Below are 16,619 nucleotides of genomic sequence, written 5' to 3'. Positions count from 1 at the left end.
GCCTAAGTGCAGGTGCAGGGATGACTTTGCGGTTTTGGAAATTGGATTTGCCGGTAAGTGCTGGGTCTCTTAGTGCCAGAGCAAATGGGCTCTGCTTCACTTCAGCTGAGTCACTTGAGAAGCAAGGTTCATTTCTTAGAAGAGACGGCACCACTGCCCATTAGCTCTGGACCTAAAATGAGATCAGCTCGACTCCACTACAGCCTCCCAGCAAGGCCCCAAGACAGTCGGCTCGCCCAGCCCTGGTGCAGAACACGATGCTGGGCAGAGCCAAGGCCCTGGATGGGGTCTCATCACTTTAAGTTCCCAGAGCCACCACTAGAAACCTCTAGAAACATCTCCTCGGCTCCTGGACTCAACCTGAAAACTGCACCTCTGCGTGTGGGCCCTGTTACAAAGACCTCCACCTCTTTTGGAGTCGAGCTCTTGCCCTGCCCGCGTCTGGGATGGAGTCACTATCTTGTACTGGAGGAGGAGAACCGGAAAAGGATACTTCTGAATTTTGTTTAAATAATGAGGCAAACCACCTTCTGTTGTTCAAGTGCCATTTGGGAAATAAATTTTTACATGAGCATTCTTCTTGAGACTTAGGAATGACACACACTCCTGAATATAGAAATCCCAGAGACGGATACGTGCCAGGAATGCTGACTGCGTTCAAGGGGCTTTCAAGTTGCTTCATGAGCTTGTAGAGATGGTAATCCTCTTCCTGTCTCCTCTCCTTCTTCAAGAGCTGACTACACGTCACATTAACGGCCGGTCTGGGCTTCTCATTCCTGAAAAATACTTGAGCAGAACATTTTCCCAGACGTTTCTCATCTTCCTGAAATAAAAATTTTGAAATTACAAGAGATGGTCCCTCATCACTTCCCACCCAGCCCAACGTACAAACACAAGACTGCGGAGCGTCCCGTACCCGGCAGGCACGCGCTGGCGTGCACATGTAGTGGTCTGCTTTGCAGAGTGTGATCCTCACACTGAACACAACAATCTTCAGCCTTTGCTGTCTTTTAAATTCCTGCTTTCTGATGGTGCCCTTAGGAAAGCAGGCTGGGCCTTTTCCCAAAGAAATACTCACTGACAGCTGTGAGTGCTGCTCAACTCAAAACTCTAGGACAGGTACTCTCCTCTCTGGGACCAATGTAACGCTCAGTTGGAACTCAAGCTTGCAAACTTTGACCAAGAGGAAGCCGATCTCCATGAACACAAGTGACAATACCATCATGCTGCCTGATGAATTTGGTCCTCTTACTCCAATTTTACAGATTAAGAGTGACGTTTAAAGAGGAACCTCCTCCATCTGTCACAGTTAATAAGTGGTCAGCCAGGACCTGAGCTGTGTCTGTGATGCCGGGGCCCTAGCTCTGTGCGAGCCCCGAGATCTAATCTGAAAGAAGTAGAGGCACCAACCACCCCAGTGGGGCTGCTCCAAGCATCCACGTGACCAAGGGCTGTCGGCTTATACTCACATGGAAACCTAGACACGCTGAGTGTTCTGGGATCTCCCTCACTTACTTTCCAACCTCACTTACTTTCCAACATGGAGCTGGGTGGCTGGGTGCTTTAAGTAGACATCAAGTGCACGACTCATTTCTGGGACAGTTCTTTCCCCTTTTAGGTCACTGATGCCTTAATCTAACAATAAAAGCCAAGGAACCGCTTCCCAGAAAAATGCATGTTCGCTCAAACCATCCACTGGGTCTTTGATTTGAGGAAGTTCATGGCCCGAGTTAACTCCTGTAACAACTTGGTCGCTTGACCAACTAAATTCTTTTCCCTTTTACAGTCATTTGAACTGTGTGGAGTCCCAGTTAAAACAACCAAAAAAAAAAAAAAAAAAGCCCACAAGCAAATTGTAATCAAGATTGGGTCTACCTAAGAAGCCCCCTCCTGGAACTAAAGCCAAAAACCCCACAAAAAACTGCAATAGGCTTTCCTAATCATCAGTGCCACAGAGGGAAACGGTGAAGACAGCATTCCGGAAGAGGCTTATCAAGGGCAAGAGACAGGGCTGGCACGTGGCTCTTTTGATGACAAAGCTATTTCCAAGGCAGAGGAAAGGAAATGGGTGTTGTCCCCTTTTGTTTTTTCCTCCCCCTCCCCACCACAGTTGGCCCCACAGAATCAAAGTGGTTGCCTGAAGATCAAAGAACTCTCCTCACCCCGTCAATTAGCTCACCATGCCCTTCAGAGAAGCACAGTAGGTCAAAATAATCTAGTGGTCATTGTCCCTTTTGCTTTAAAAAACACCTCCACTGGCAACGCAGAAACCAAAAGCACCTTCCTATGCTCTAAGAAAACGTTACTTCTTAGGTTAACAAGCCACGTTGGCGTACTGTTGTCCGGTCAAGCTTTCTTCCAGAAGCATCCACTGGAGGGGTCCTGCCTTCTCTGAAGCTCTGCCTCCCTGAGACACCTTGATGCTGCCTGCCCATCCCTGCGGCCCTGACCCAGGGCCACATAGCGGGGTTTGGGCTGGTCCCTCCACCCAGGTTCTGCTGATGCCTCCAGCTCGGCCCAGCACTGCGAAGTTCATCCGGCTCTGATTTCTGTCTGAGTCTCCTGTTTACTCTCTTCTTGAGAGCAGGGGAAAGGACATTTGGAGAATCACGGCCTGCTGGGTCACAACTGGAGAGGCTGAAGCTGCCTGCGGCGTGACAGGCTGCTCTGGGTTGCAGAATTCCTCTGTTCAAGGAAGCTCCTGGAGGTGGTCTCCTGCTACGCCAGCCCACTAGCGAGAAATGTCACCAGCAGACAGGAAAGAGCAGGCTGGCATTTAGAAGTGAGTCACTCCAGGGATTCTGAGACGGGAGGGAGGGGCAGCGGCGGCTAGAGTGTGAAACACCCTCCTAGCGACAAAGATGGCCGTGGGGACTGTTTTTAAAAGCAACCCTGTTTAAGGTCATGAAGTTGTCCTGCCAAGCTCTAGTCTTCGATTCTTGAGAACAAATAGAAAACAAAGCGGGAGGGGAAAACACACACACACAAAAGTAAACCTCCAGGTCACGATATACAGGTTTGATCAAGAAGTTTGTTCGGGTTTTCCTGTAATATATTATGGGAAACTCCAGATGAACTTCTTGGCCAACCCAATACTGAGATTCTCACTTAAAAAAAAAATTAAAATCCATAAAAGTTAATGGGACACTTCCCGAACCATGGCAGCTTACCTCTGTGCTGTAGAATTCTGTGGTAAACACCAGGTCAAATTTATATTCCTTCTTCTGATTAACCTGAAACACAGAAATGGAACTTTAGCCAAGTGGAAGTTCTGTTAACGGAAATCAAACCTGAGTATTCATTGGAAGGACTGATTTTGAAGTTGAAGCTCCAATACTTTGGCCACATGATGCAAAGGGTCAACTCACTGAAAAACCCCTGAGGCTGGGAAAGACTGAAGGCAGGAGGAGAAGGGGACGACAGAGGATGGGATGGTTGGATGGCATCACCAACGCAACGGACACGAGTTTGAGCAAGCTCCGGGAGATGGTGAAGGACAGGGAAGCCTGGCGGGCTGCAGTCCCTGGGATCACGAAGGGTCAGACAAGACTTGGCAACTGAACCTCAGCAACCGCTTGTTCTCTTGGGATGACATGACATGCAAATGGCAGCTCTAACACTTATACCTGAATAAAATCGATTTTTTTTTTATAAGCAGGAGAAAAGATCTCAAACTGTGGTCTGATCAGGCCACTCTGCTCACAAAGAGGGAGGCGGTGCCCCTCCATGCCCTGTGCTGGGCACCCGGCCTCAGCAGCTGCCCCCACTGCCGCTCACAGCTGAAGGCAGGATCCGGCCACGAAGATGCACCCCATCACAAATGATGGGTTTTCAGATGATGGGACGTGAAGAAAGAGTGGTGGGACAACAAGGCTACGTAGAGTGGTCAAGGAAGGCGTCTGGGGGAGGAGCCCTCGGCTGAGGGCTGCGGAAGCAGCGCCCCAGGTGCAAGGTGGGCAGAGGGGAGGCCTGAGGCGGGGGCAGCAGTGAGGGGCCGAGCCGGGGGCAGGGTGAGTTTCCACAGAGACCAGTAGGCAAGCTTCTAAACTTTGCAAATGCATGCTTAGCCTTTTTAAACCTTTGAACTGATTCCAATGCAGAGCTTTAGGGAATACATATCCATATCACTGAAGCCCATTAGACTGTTCAGAAGAACTTTGTTACTGGCCATCATTTTTTTTTAAAGAGCACAATGATCATTCAGTAAAAGGAATGTTTTCTAGAGAAGAAAGGGAGCTTCTGCCACCCGGAGCTGAAGTTATTCCACACAGTGTTAAATTATTCTGGAAAGAGCCACTTCTCTTTTGTGGGAGGCAGGGGTGAGGCGGAAACACAGCCACATGGGATCTTAGTTCCCCAACCAGGGATCGAACTCACGTCCCCCTGCAGTGGAAGCAGAGTCTTAACCACTGGACCACCAGGGAATTCCCTCCGTTTCCCGTGAAGTTTAGCCCAGGAACACAGCAGCCAAGCGTGGTTATTTTAAGTAGACCAGATATCATCCATTCCTATCACAGACTTTAAAAAAATAAACGCTGGGAAACTGGAGAAGGGAGAGTGCGGATTCCACGGCGATTGCTTATATAAGGACTACTTAAATGTGTAGACCTACATACAGATATTGCTGCGGGTCAAGGGGCAGCCAGAGCCCATGCAGGAGAGCTGTTTGCTTAGGGCTCACTTTCAATCTCGAAACAAGTGCTGGTGTACGCTGAAACACTGATTTCAATTACATATTCATACGAATCACACAATTCAGACACGTGTCTGTCTTCTCAGCCATTCACTGTTTGCCACCTAGCATGCCCGGCGCCAGGGAGAGACACGGAAACGAAACACCCTGTCCAGCCTGACCGCAGACCCGCACCCTGCGTGGAAGGGGTGAATCACACTTTCCTGCGCGGCCAGAGCGGCGGGCGTGCCGGGCACCTACCCCAGGGAGGCTTATCTAGAGCAAAGGGGAGCCAGGCAGAGACACGGGAATGGAGGGCAGGGGCTGGCATTTCAGGGCAGGCTGCGAAGCGAGGGAAAAGGCCGTCTGGGGCAGCTGGTGCAAGGTCATGAAAGCATTTTTTGTAACGAGCACTTGGAACTTGATCCCTGAGTCTGTGGGAACCCCAGTAAAGTAAACATACTGCAGCACCCAGGCTGTCGTGCAGAGTAAAGCGGCACAAGAAGAGCTTAGATGGAGCCTTGGCTGGGGTAGAAGTGCAGTGCTCACTATCCGCATTGTTATTAAAACCCATCCAAACCCACAGCTAACATCATCCTCAATAGTGAAAAGCTAAAAGCATTTCCTCTAAGATCAGGAACAAGACGAAGCTGTCCACTCTTGCCACTTTAGTTTTGGCAGTCCTAGCCACAGCAATCTGAGAAGAGAAAAATTAGAGGAATCCAAATTGGAAAAGAAGCAAGACTGTCACTGTTTGTGGATGACATGATACTATACACAGAAAATCCTCAAAAATGCTACCAGAAAATGACTAGAGCTCATCAATGAATTTGGTAAAGATGCGGGATACATGGAAATTCTCTGACGGTCCAGGGGTAAGGACTAGGTGCTTTCACTGCAGAGGGCCCAGGTTCAGTCTCCGGTCGGGGAACTAAGATCCCACAAGGCACGCGGTGGCACACCAGCCCTCCCCGCAAAGCTGCCGCATACAATACACAGAAATCTGTTGCATTTCTACACATTCACAACGAAAGGCCAGAACAAATAAGGAAACTAGCCTACTCACCACTGCATCAATGCAATCCCTATCAACTACCAATGGCATTTTTCATAGAATAGAACAAAAATTTTTTGTAATTTGTATGGAAACACAAATGACCTTGAATAGCAAAGCAATCCTGAGGAAGAAAAGTGGAGCTGGAGGAATCAGGCTTCCTGACCTGAAACTACACCACAGGTACCTTCCCTGGTGGGCCAGGGGTTGGGGATCCACCTTCCAGGGCAGGGGACAAGGGTTCGAGTGCTGGTCGGGCAACTGGGATCCCACACGCTGTGGAGCAGCTAAGCCTACGTGCTGCAACTACCAAGCCCACAAAGGATTCAAAGAATTAATCTTCAAAATATACAAGCAGCTCACACAGCTCAACATCAAAAACACACACAACTCAATCAAAGACTGGGCAGAAGACCTAAATAGACATTTCCCCAGAGAAGACATAGAGACGGCCAAAAGGCACATGAAAAGATGCTCAATGTTGCTCATTATTAGAGACATGCAAGCGAGTTTTCACCCCACACTGGTCAAAATGGCCATCATCAAAAAGTCTACAAACAATACATGCTGGAGAGGGTACGGGGAAAGGAAACCCTCCTATAAATGTTGGTGGGAATATAAACTGGTGCAGCCACTATGGAGAGCAATACAGGCATTCCTTTAAAAACCAAAAACAGAACTACCATATGACCCAGCAATCCCAACTCCTGGGCATATATACCCAGAAGAAACCATAATTAGAAAAGATACCTGCATCCCAGTGTTCACTGCAGCAGTATTTACAGTAGCCAAGACATGGAAGGAACCTGGATGTCCATCAACAGAGGAATGAAGACGATGTGGTACATACATACAACGGAATACTACTCAGCCATAAAAAGAATGCAAGAATGTCATTTACAGCAACATGCATGGACCTAGAAATTGCCATACTGAGTGAAGTAAGGCAGAGAAAAACAAACATCATATGATATTGCTTATATGTGGAATCTTTAAAAAAAAATGATAAAAAATGAACCTATTTACAAAACAGAGAGTCACAGATGTAGAAAACAAGTGTATGGTCACCAAAGGGGAAATGAGGGGAGAGGGATAAACTGGGAGCCTGAGATGGACATATTCATACTACTATATATAACTAATAAGAACCTGCTGTGCAGCACACGGAACTCTTCTCAAAACTTTACAATGACCTTCATGAGAAAGGAATTTTAAAAAGAGTGCATATGTGCATATGTATAACTGATTTACTGTGCTATATGGCAGAAGCTAACACAACATTGTAGATCAACTATACTCCAATAAAAATTAACTGAAAAATATCACATCAGGGAGAGAAAGAACTGTGCTGGGAAGCAGGGTCTGGCCCAAAGATGAGACTATGGAAGGCTGAGATCCAGACTCCATCTAGCTTCTGCTGCACTCAATATGCCAGCAAATTTGGAAAACTCAGCATTGGACACAGGACTGGTGCCGGGGTCCAGCCTCGGCAGGATCCAGGGGGTACCCTCAGGATGAACGGCGTCAGCGAGAGAGAGAGACGTGAGACCAGCCTTGATAGGGCCAAGTCTGCGAGGGGGAGAGAAAGAGAGAGAGAGAGAGAGTGACCAGACGGGGGTGCAGAGAGTCTGGAAGAGTCTGGCAATGCTTTATTTTTTACCATAGCTTTTATACCCTAAGTTAGTACATTTCTAAGGGGAAGATAGTTTAACATTACATCAGCTTGTCCTTCACGAAACCAGGGTGTTTTCTGCATACTTCTTTGTTTATGAGGGTCTTGTACATTATCTTCTGGCCTTGAGGCTATTAACATTTTATGCAGGTCAGGTGATTGTAAACCTATTTTCCGTTTTTATGGTGACCTTAACTGAAAGGTAACAGGGTCATAGGGAAGTAGTACAGAGTAGAATTATAATACAAAAATTAATCTTTCTGCAAAAGTTGTCAGTTGCGTTTATCTAAGAAGTTTACCCCATACAGACTCTGCGGTTTCAGTGAGGCAGCCTCTGCCTAGCACTCCTGGCTGACAATTAACAACCATCTCATTGTTACCACACTAGGGCTAAGTTCTTATTTCTCTAGATCTTTAACTATATTAACAATGGTTTTTATAACACAACCTTAGCACATTAAAGGCAAAAATACAGCAAGCAAAACACAGCAAGCAAATCACAACCCAATAACCACCTATAGAATAATTTTCTTATGTTTTCTAATAGGACTCCTTTACCCCTTAAAAGGGCTCTATATCTATTAGGGCTTTTATATAATCAGGTTCTTTATGCTACTTTATGATTAGGATATTATAAGCAATCATGCATATTAGTACCAAGGGCATAAAGGCATTTGGCTAACAAACTACCAGCAAAGGAGTTTAAATTAAAACACTCCTTTCACCCTAAATAATTTCATAAAATACCACCACCTGGGAAACTTATTGATTAAAATTCTAAATTGATTCTTATTTGGGAAGAGATCGGGGAAGGCCTTCCTGCCTCTGTCAGGGAAATTAGGGAGTAGTCCATTGAGGCAGGCATCAGAAAGACAGACAGATATCATCTTTAAGGTGAGAGCCAGGGGCAGCTTTCCGAAATCCCTGAAAACCTGATCTGCCTTGCCTATCAGGCTTTCTCCTCATGACCTTGTCATGGGTGGGATCTTGTGAGCTGGCCTTTTCAAAAAACCCCTGATAACCTGATTCGCCCTTGTTAGGGGCGGGGTCTGGTGAGCTGACCTTTTCGAAACCCCTGATAACCTAATTCGCCTTGCCCGTAAGGTTTTTCTCCCCTATGGCCTTTCCAAGGGCGGGGTCCCGTGTGTTGGCTCCCGGCAGACTGGGAAAGATCAGTTTTCATTCCAATCCCAAAGAATGTTCAAATTACCCCACAGCTTCACTCATTTCACATGCTAGCAAGGTAATGCTGAAAATCCTTCAAGCTAGTCTTCAACAATATGTGAACCAAGAACATCCAGATGTATAAGCTGAGTTTAGACAAGGCAGAGGAACCAGAGATCAAATTGCCAACATCCGCTGGATCATAGAAAAGGCAAGGGAATTCCAGAAAAACGTCTACTTCTGCTTTATTCACTATGATGACACCACCCTTATGGCAGAAAGTGAAGAACTAAAGAGCCTCTTGATGAAAGTGAAAGAGGAGAGTGAAAAAGTTGGCTTAAAGCTCAACATTCAGAAAACAAAGATCATGGCATCTGGTCCCATCACTTCATGGCAAATGGATAGGGAAACAGTGGAAACAGTGTCAGACTTTATTTTGGGGGGCTCCAAAATCACTGCAGATGGTGACTGCAGCCATGAAATTTAAAGACGCTTACTCCTTGGAAGGAAAGTTATGACCAACCTAGACAGCATATTGAAAAGCAGAGACATTACTTTGTCAACAAAGGTCTATCTAGCCAAGGCTATGGTTTTTCCAGTGGTCATGTATGGATATGACAGTTGGACTGTGAGGAAAGCTGAGCACCGAAGAATTGACGCTTTGAACTGTGGTGTTGGAGAAGGCTCTTGAGAGTCCCTTGGACTGCAAGGAGATCCAACCAGTCCATCCTAAAGAAGATCAGTCCTGGGTGTTCATTGGAAGGACTGATGCTGAAGCTGAAACTCCAATACTTTGGCCACCTGATGCAAAGAGTGGACTCATTTGAAAAGATCCTGATGCTGGGAAAGATTGAGGGCAGGAGGAGAAGGGGCTGACAGAGGATGAGATTGTCGGATGGCATCACCGACTCAGTGGACATGCGTTTGGGTGAACTCCAGGAGTTGGTGATGGATAGGGAGGCCTGGCGTGCTACGGTTCATGGGGTCGCAAAGAGTCGGACATGACCGAGCTACTGAAAAACAACAGCTTGTTTTTACTTTGGTTTTCTCCTGTCTGGAGCTTGCAAAGAACCAGCAAGGCTGTATATTGTCACCCTGCTTATTTAACTTATATGCAGAAAGAAAGTGAATGTGAAGTCGCTCAGTTGTGTCCGACTCTCTGCGACCCCATGGACTGTAGCCTATCAGGCTTCTCCATCCATGGGATTTTCCAGGCAAGATTACTGGAGAGGGTTGCCATTTCCTTCTCCAGGAGATCTTCCTGACCCAGGGATTGAACCCAAGTCTCCCTCATTATAGGCAGACGCTTTACCGTCTGAGCCACCAGAGAAGTCTTATATGCAGAGTACATCATGAGAAGTGCTGGGCTGGATGAAGCACAAACTGGAATCAAGATTTCCAGGAGAAATATCAATAACCTGAAATATGCAGAAGACACCACGCTTATGGCAGAAAGCAAAGAGGATCTAAAGAGGTTCTTAATGAAAGTGAAAGAGGAGAGTGAAAAAGATGGCTTAAAACTCAACATTCAAAAAACTAAGATTATAGCATCCAGTCCCATCACTTTGTGACAAATGGGGGAAAAAAATGGAAACAATGACAAGACTTTATTTTCTTGGACTCCAAAATCACTGCAGATAGTGACTGCAGCCATGAAACTAAGACACTGGTTCCTTGGAAGAAAAGCTGTGACAAACCCAGACAGTGTATTAAAAAGCAGAGACATTGCTTTGCCGACAAAGGTCTATATAGTCAAAGCTATGGTTTTTCCAGAAGTCATGAATGGAAAAGTTGGCCCATAAAGAAGGCTGAGTGGCGAAGGATTGATGCTTTCGAACTGTGGTATTGGAGAAGACTCTTGAGAGTCCCTTGGACTGTAAGGAGATCCAACCAGTCCATCCTAAAGGAGATCAGTCCTGAATATTCATTGGCAGGACTGATGCTGAAGCTGATGCTACAATACTTTGACCACCTGATACGAGGAGCTGACTCACTGGAAAATATCCTGATGCCGGGAAAGATCGAGGGCAGGAAGAAAAGGGGACAGCAGAGGATGAGATGGTTGGATGGCATCATCACTCAATGGACAATAGTTTAAGCAAACTCTGGGAGATAGTGAAGGACAGGGAAGCCTGGAGTGCTGCAGTTCACCGGGTCACAAAGAGTCAGACACGACTGAGCGACTAAAAAACACAGCTTGTTTTTACTTTGGTTTTCTCCTGCCTGGAGCTTGCAGAGAACCGTTAAAGGGTGTAAGTGAGACCTGCATGAAAGTAGCTGAACAAGGTGCCCCATACATCTGTCTCCAAGTCTCCTCGACACCCCACCCGAGTTAGAAGAACACACAGCATACTCCCCTGAGCCACGCGGACACCAACAGCTGAGACTCGCAGAGGCTGGTTCTGTGTGCTGGCAGGCCTAAGGCTGGAGCTGCTTGCTGCACCAGCCCTGTGGCCCTCCCACCTGCTCCATGCATGACCTAGGGGTCTGCCCTTCACCTCCACTTAGGGGCCTGGGGTCAGCCTCCTTCACAGGAGTCAGGACGCCCCTCAGGCTGCTATCTGGGGGTGAGCTCCATGGGTGCTAAGAAGAGGAGAGGTCAGCAGAGTTGGTGGTACCACCTTCATGCTCCAGGACAAGGGAGAAGGCCAGGAAGCAGCTGGATGTCATAAAAAGAGATTCAGTGGAGGTGGTGGTTGAAGCTATGTCATTTCCTGTCATGGCCCCAGGAAGGCAATACTGAGAATAATCTTAGGGACTACCCACCTTTCCATAACTAACAAACTGGGCACACTTATTTGCTATCCACAGAAATTCACAAAAGCTTGCTTTAATCTTGATATAATTGTGCATATTTCAAATAAAGTACTTAAGATATTATTTGACTCTGTATTTTTTTGAAAACACATGGAGGCTAAATAAGGAGCTGTTACCGAGTCCAAGCTCGCTCTGCTCGCCATAAGATGAGTCAATGAATCCAAGACGAGGTGTTGGGACCAGGAAGGGACTTTATTCCGGAGCCAGCTGACTGAGAAGATGGCAGGGCAGCATCTCAAAATAACCATCTTGTTGGGGCCTGGTTGCCAGGTTCTTTAATGGATCAGAGATGGGAGGGCGGGTAGGTGAGGAAACAAAGTAAAAAGCTATTCAATCCTTGTAAATGTCCCCTAGAATGGCAAGCCCAGGCAGGGCAATGTTTTTGTTTCACTTCGCTCAGGTTATCTCCCTGAGGCAGACCACCATGTAAGCTTATAACAATCAAAGCTGCAAAATAAAAGGTTAAAGTTGCACAAGCAGATCCAGAGTAAATTCAAAACTAACCCTTCCCAGTTACAGCACCAGAACCTCCTCTTTGCAGGGAACGAAACACCCGGAGTAACCAAGGCTGTGAGCTGAGTCAGGATGGAGCTGTCCTTATGAAGAGTAATTCTTCCCGATTTGCTCTGCTTCTTTTGTATTAATCAGGCACTCTTAAAAACATTTACATTTTGTCCCAAATAGGATTTTTATATTTGTGGTTGTAATTTATCATGATTATAAGGACTCAGGTCTCTATATCTCCCCTAAAGGCCTCTCCCGGCTCCCTTCCTCTGAGTCACGAGTTCCTCTGAGGCCACCTTGCTGGTTTTCCAGATATAAGGTGGCAGCCTTGGAAGACCAGTCAGGGCCATCTGGGATGAGTGTCTCGCGCTCCTCAGGCCGCTTTAGGGCTGTGTGTTCCCTTGGCTCTGATTAAACTACCCTGTGGTGAAGAGGTCTCTGTAGTTCAACATGCACCCCAGGAGTTCTGGACGTGAATCAGGGCTGGGAGCAGGAGGACAGGGAAGAGACTGTCACGGCCACCCGCAGGGCAGTCAGGAGAAGGACTTCAAACAGTTCATGGCACAGCTGATTGTTTGATCATGGATGACTCAGGAGCTATGAAAGGATAACTGGAGAAGTGATCTAGTCTGGGGACCAGAAAAGTGACATTTGAGCTGAACTCTGAAGTTAAGCAGGAATTAACTCTGGGATGTCAGGATGATGGTATGTGTGCACATGTTCACTCGTGTCTGACTCTTTCAGACCCCACGGGTTGTAGCTTACCAGGCTCCTCTGTCCATGAGATTTCCCAGGCAAGAATACTGGATAGCCATTCCCCTCCCCAGGGGATCTTCCTGACCCAGGGATCAAACCTGCCACATTGTAAAGCAGATTCTTTACCATCTGTGCCATCTGGGAAGCAGGATGACTGTGAGTGGCTGGCCAACATCCCACACGGAAGGATGCGGGATGAACCAAGGTGGGTATGGCAGAAATGGAGGGAAGTGTATGGTGGACAGATGTGGATGTGATCTAGCAGGTCAACATGGTCAGCTAAATATTATGGTCAGCTTCTATTATTCAAGATCAGAAATAATCGCTAGAATTCACATTTTGTGTTAGGACAACATTATTAAATCTACCATCATTTAAAGGATGCTTACATTTATAGAACAATAACATATACCCTCTAGGGCCTGTGCTGGGTGTGGTTCTAAGCATATCACATGTCTTACCTGGGTTAACAGGTAAGGCCTGTACACAAGTGAGTAATTATGAGATGCTGCTAAAGAATCCGGGAGGGACCACGGCACAACTGTTACATTGGCAAAAAATGAGAAAGTGCGTAAGGCCAACCTGTTGGCCAGGGCTGGGGGTTCATGGCTGCTGGGAGGTAGCCCGGTGCAGTCTGGCTGGGGGGCAGTCTGGATGAGTCAGTCAAATCAAGATTACACATACTTTTATGATCCAATAACTACTTGCAGGTGTGTATCCCAGAGAAACGGTGATACTGTAACAGGGGACTGATGGGAGGATGTTCCTCGAGCCATCTGTGTGTGGTGGGAAGTTGGAGACAATCTGCTGTGCTTCCCTGGGGGGTGGGCAGGTACAATGGGGGTGATATGCAGAAGGGCAGGAGGAGAAGGGGAGACAGAGGACGAGCTAGCTGGATGGCATCACCGACTCGATGGACATGAGTCTGAGCAAACTCCAGGAGACAGTGAAGGATGGGGAAGCCTGGCATGCTGCAGTCCATGGGGTCACAAAAAACTGCACACAACTTAGCGACTGAAGAACAACCACAGACCACAGCGGGGAGAGGCAGCCAACTAGCCATACTTAGAGCAACTGAGAGAGACCCTCAAGGCAGGAAGTGAAAACAGCAGACACAAGAAGATGCACAGCATACCACTTACGAAGATGTTTTAAGAAACACTGACACACACAGCAACCATATCTCTCATAAGAAAACTTACAGGGACTTCCCTGGTGGCCCAGTGACCAAGACTCAGTGTTCCCAATGCAGGGGGCACAGGTTTTGATCCCTGGTCAGGGAACTAGATCCCACAGGCTGCAACCAAGACCCGGCGCAATCGAATTAAAAAGAAGAAAACACAGACAGAAGAAACATCAGCCCTTCTCAGTGGTCCCCCAAGGGAGGTGGGCTGCATGGTGGAGACAAAGAATGTCGCCTGCCATATCAGTAAACAAAAAATACTGCAGCCATAAAGCGCCTACAGTGCGCCCTGAGCGGGATTCAGGAAGGAGAAAAGGATACTGGCCCTAAATAGTTGAGGTGTCAATCAAGGGAATGATTTCCATGAGCCCAGACTCCTGCATCTTCCCATACATACACAAGGTCTAAACTCTAACTTGAAATATCTGTATTTGTGAACAACAGTAATCTTGTAATCTTTGGATATTTGACATTTTTTCCCCCCAGAAAAAACTCCATCTCCTGGCTTCTCCCTCACCTCTTTGAAACAGCCCCTCAGCACAATCTGAGGGGCTGTATCCTGGGCTATAGTCCTCTGTGAGTTCACCAAAGAAAACAAACTTCTCAACTCTTAGGTTATACATTTCTTCAGCTGACAGATCTGGTAGCCAGTGAAGGGACCCAGGGCAGGCTTCTCTGCTTCACCGGGATCCGAAGCCGCGGTACCAGCAGTGGCCTCTCAGCCCAGCCTGCCTCCTCAGAGAGAGTTGCGGTGTAAATGATAAAAAGAGGAGTGAGTTTTTTTTCTTTCCCTTTCCTGACAACAAAGAAGATTAAACACAACAGTGAGCAGGCCTGAACATTCCCTAGTTGTTGTTGTTTTTTTTTTTTACTTTAACTGCTCTAACTCCGCAGGTCTGTAAATAAGTTTGCTTTCCTGCCTTCTAACTCTGCAGCTGTGTTGGGCTGTGTCAACTCTGCTTAAGTCACTCAGCTGTGTCCAACTCTCTGTGACCCCACGGGCTGCAGCTCTCCAGGCTCCTCTGTCCATGGGGATTTTGAACAAGGCAAGAATACTGGAGTGGGTTGCCATGCCTCCTCCAGGGGATCTTCCCAACCCAAGGATCAAACTCAGGTCTTCTGCATTGCTGGCAGATTCTTTGCCATCTGAACCACCAGGGAAGCCCAAGAATACTGGAGTGGGTAGCCTATCCCTTCTCCAGCAGGTCTTCCTGACCCAGGAATCGAACCAGGGTCTCCCTCATTGCAGGCAGATTCTTTACAAGCTGAGCGACCAGGGAAGCCCCTGCAGGAGCCATATACTTCACACCTATTTTCCTTTGGCTCCATGCTAAATGCATCCCGTACCTGGTGGTTACCCTTACAACACTCTTCCCCTTACAGTTCTTTTTACAGATCAGTTAGAAGGCCACAGAGCCAGCCAACTGCCAGACTCAGTGACTGGGTTACTGACGCAGCCTCTAAGAGGAAAAAATCAAGATGCTAACCCTTTTGTTCCTCATTCCCAACTTCTGACTGCAAGCCCTCATCTTATATAAGCCCCGACACACAGCGCAGGATGGGGAAGAGGGGCCCACAGATCCTGAGGCATAAGCCTACTGCGTTCCCCTCTCTACCAGCTGAGAATTAAAGCCACCTTTCTATTTCCTCGAAGCTCTGTCTCCGTATCTTTTGTTTGGCTTCAGCGGGCAGAGAAAACCAACATTTTGGCTGGCAACAAGAGTACAGACAAATGTGGGTGAGTCTCCGGGCTTGTAGCTCTCCCAGCAGGGGCTGAGGGTCCTAAGTTTTACTTGGTGGTGTTAACCTCCTCTTGCCTCCAAGATTATCCCGAAAACTTAGTTTCAAGGAGAGGTACCTGGGTTATCCTCAGCTGAAAGACACTGAATAGGGTTGGACTGTGTAATTAGGTGGGAAGCTGGCCTGTTGTTTAAACTTGGATTGGCTATTTTAATAGAGTTTTTCAGAGTAAAATTGAAGCTATCTCATGAGAGCTTTCAGCTCCAAGGAAGATCTCCCAGTGGGCTTTCTCAGGGAATTGGGAAACTCGTGGGAGTGCTGGAAGCACGTCCTCATACCACGCAGCTGTCCCTATGGGGAAACCCACACATTTTAATTAAAAATTTGCTCTGCAGGGATGCGCCTCCGAGCTGGCCACTCTGACCGGAGCACTCAGAGTGGTCTTACACCACCAGGAGGAGAAACTGAGACACAGGATAAAGCTGGATGGACTCTAGGGTGACCTCTAGCGGAGTCCAGCTTACAAACAGCACACAGGTCCACGACAGGATTGTCACTAGCATTTTTATCTCGACACACCGAATTTACAAAACAAAACAGCAGTAGATTGTCAGCCTCCAACCAACACCCCAGCCAGGTTCATGTGGAAATTTATACTTGCAAATACTCACTTGACTGGAAGAACTATACTAGGAGCTCTCAACCTAAAATGGTCAAATTGGGGCTCTTTTAACATTCTGAAACTCATTTTTAAGTGTGTATGCAGCTAGAAAGAGCCTACTCCATAAAATATCTTTTCAGAATTCAGAAACAAAAGCCCTTCTAGGGGGAACTTGCATTTCTCTCCCTGTGTCTTTAAGATGTAAATGCTCTACCTGATTTTCTTAAGCGTGAGTGTGTGTGTGTGTGTGTGTGTGTGTGTGTGTGTGTGTGTTTTAACAGTTTGGTTTCTACCATCTGGTGCACAACTGGCAGCCCATGGAACAGACTGGGATTCTGAGAAGACTTTGTCTGGCTGAGGCAACTCTCAGGGGCTGTTGTCACCTTAGACTTTGTT

The 16,619-nt window shown here is 47.2% G+C and overlaps 1 protein-coding gene across 1 annotated transcript in view; it reads right to left on the bottom strand.

Moving 5' to 3' along the window:
• Window positions 1-16,619, bottom strand: part of RARRES1 (retinoic acid receptor responder 1) — a 43,186-nt gene that overhangs the window by 12,540 nt on the left and 14,027 nt on the right. The window contains exons 2-3 of the mRNA XM_065942903.1: window positions 3,171-3,233; window positions 636-823 (exon numbers count right to left, since the gene is read on the bottom strand). Of these exons, the coding sequence (XP_065798975.1) occupies window positions 636-823; window positions 3,171-3,233 (251 nt within the window). The remainder of the gene's footprint in view (window positions 1-635; window positions 824-3,170; window positions 3,234-16,619) is intronic.

Source organism: Muntiacus reevesi, chromosome 8, assembly GCF_963930625.1.
Source record: "Muntiacus reevesi chromosome 8, mMunRee1.1, whole genome shotgun sequence".
Taxonomy (NCBI): Eukaryota; Metazoa; Chordata; class Mammalia; order Artiodactyla; family Cervidae; genus Muntiacus; species Muntiacus reevesi.
The sequence above is the reverse complement of the archived record's forward strand: the minus strand, read 5'-3'. Positions and strand labels throughout refer to the sequence as shown.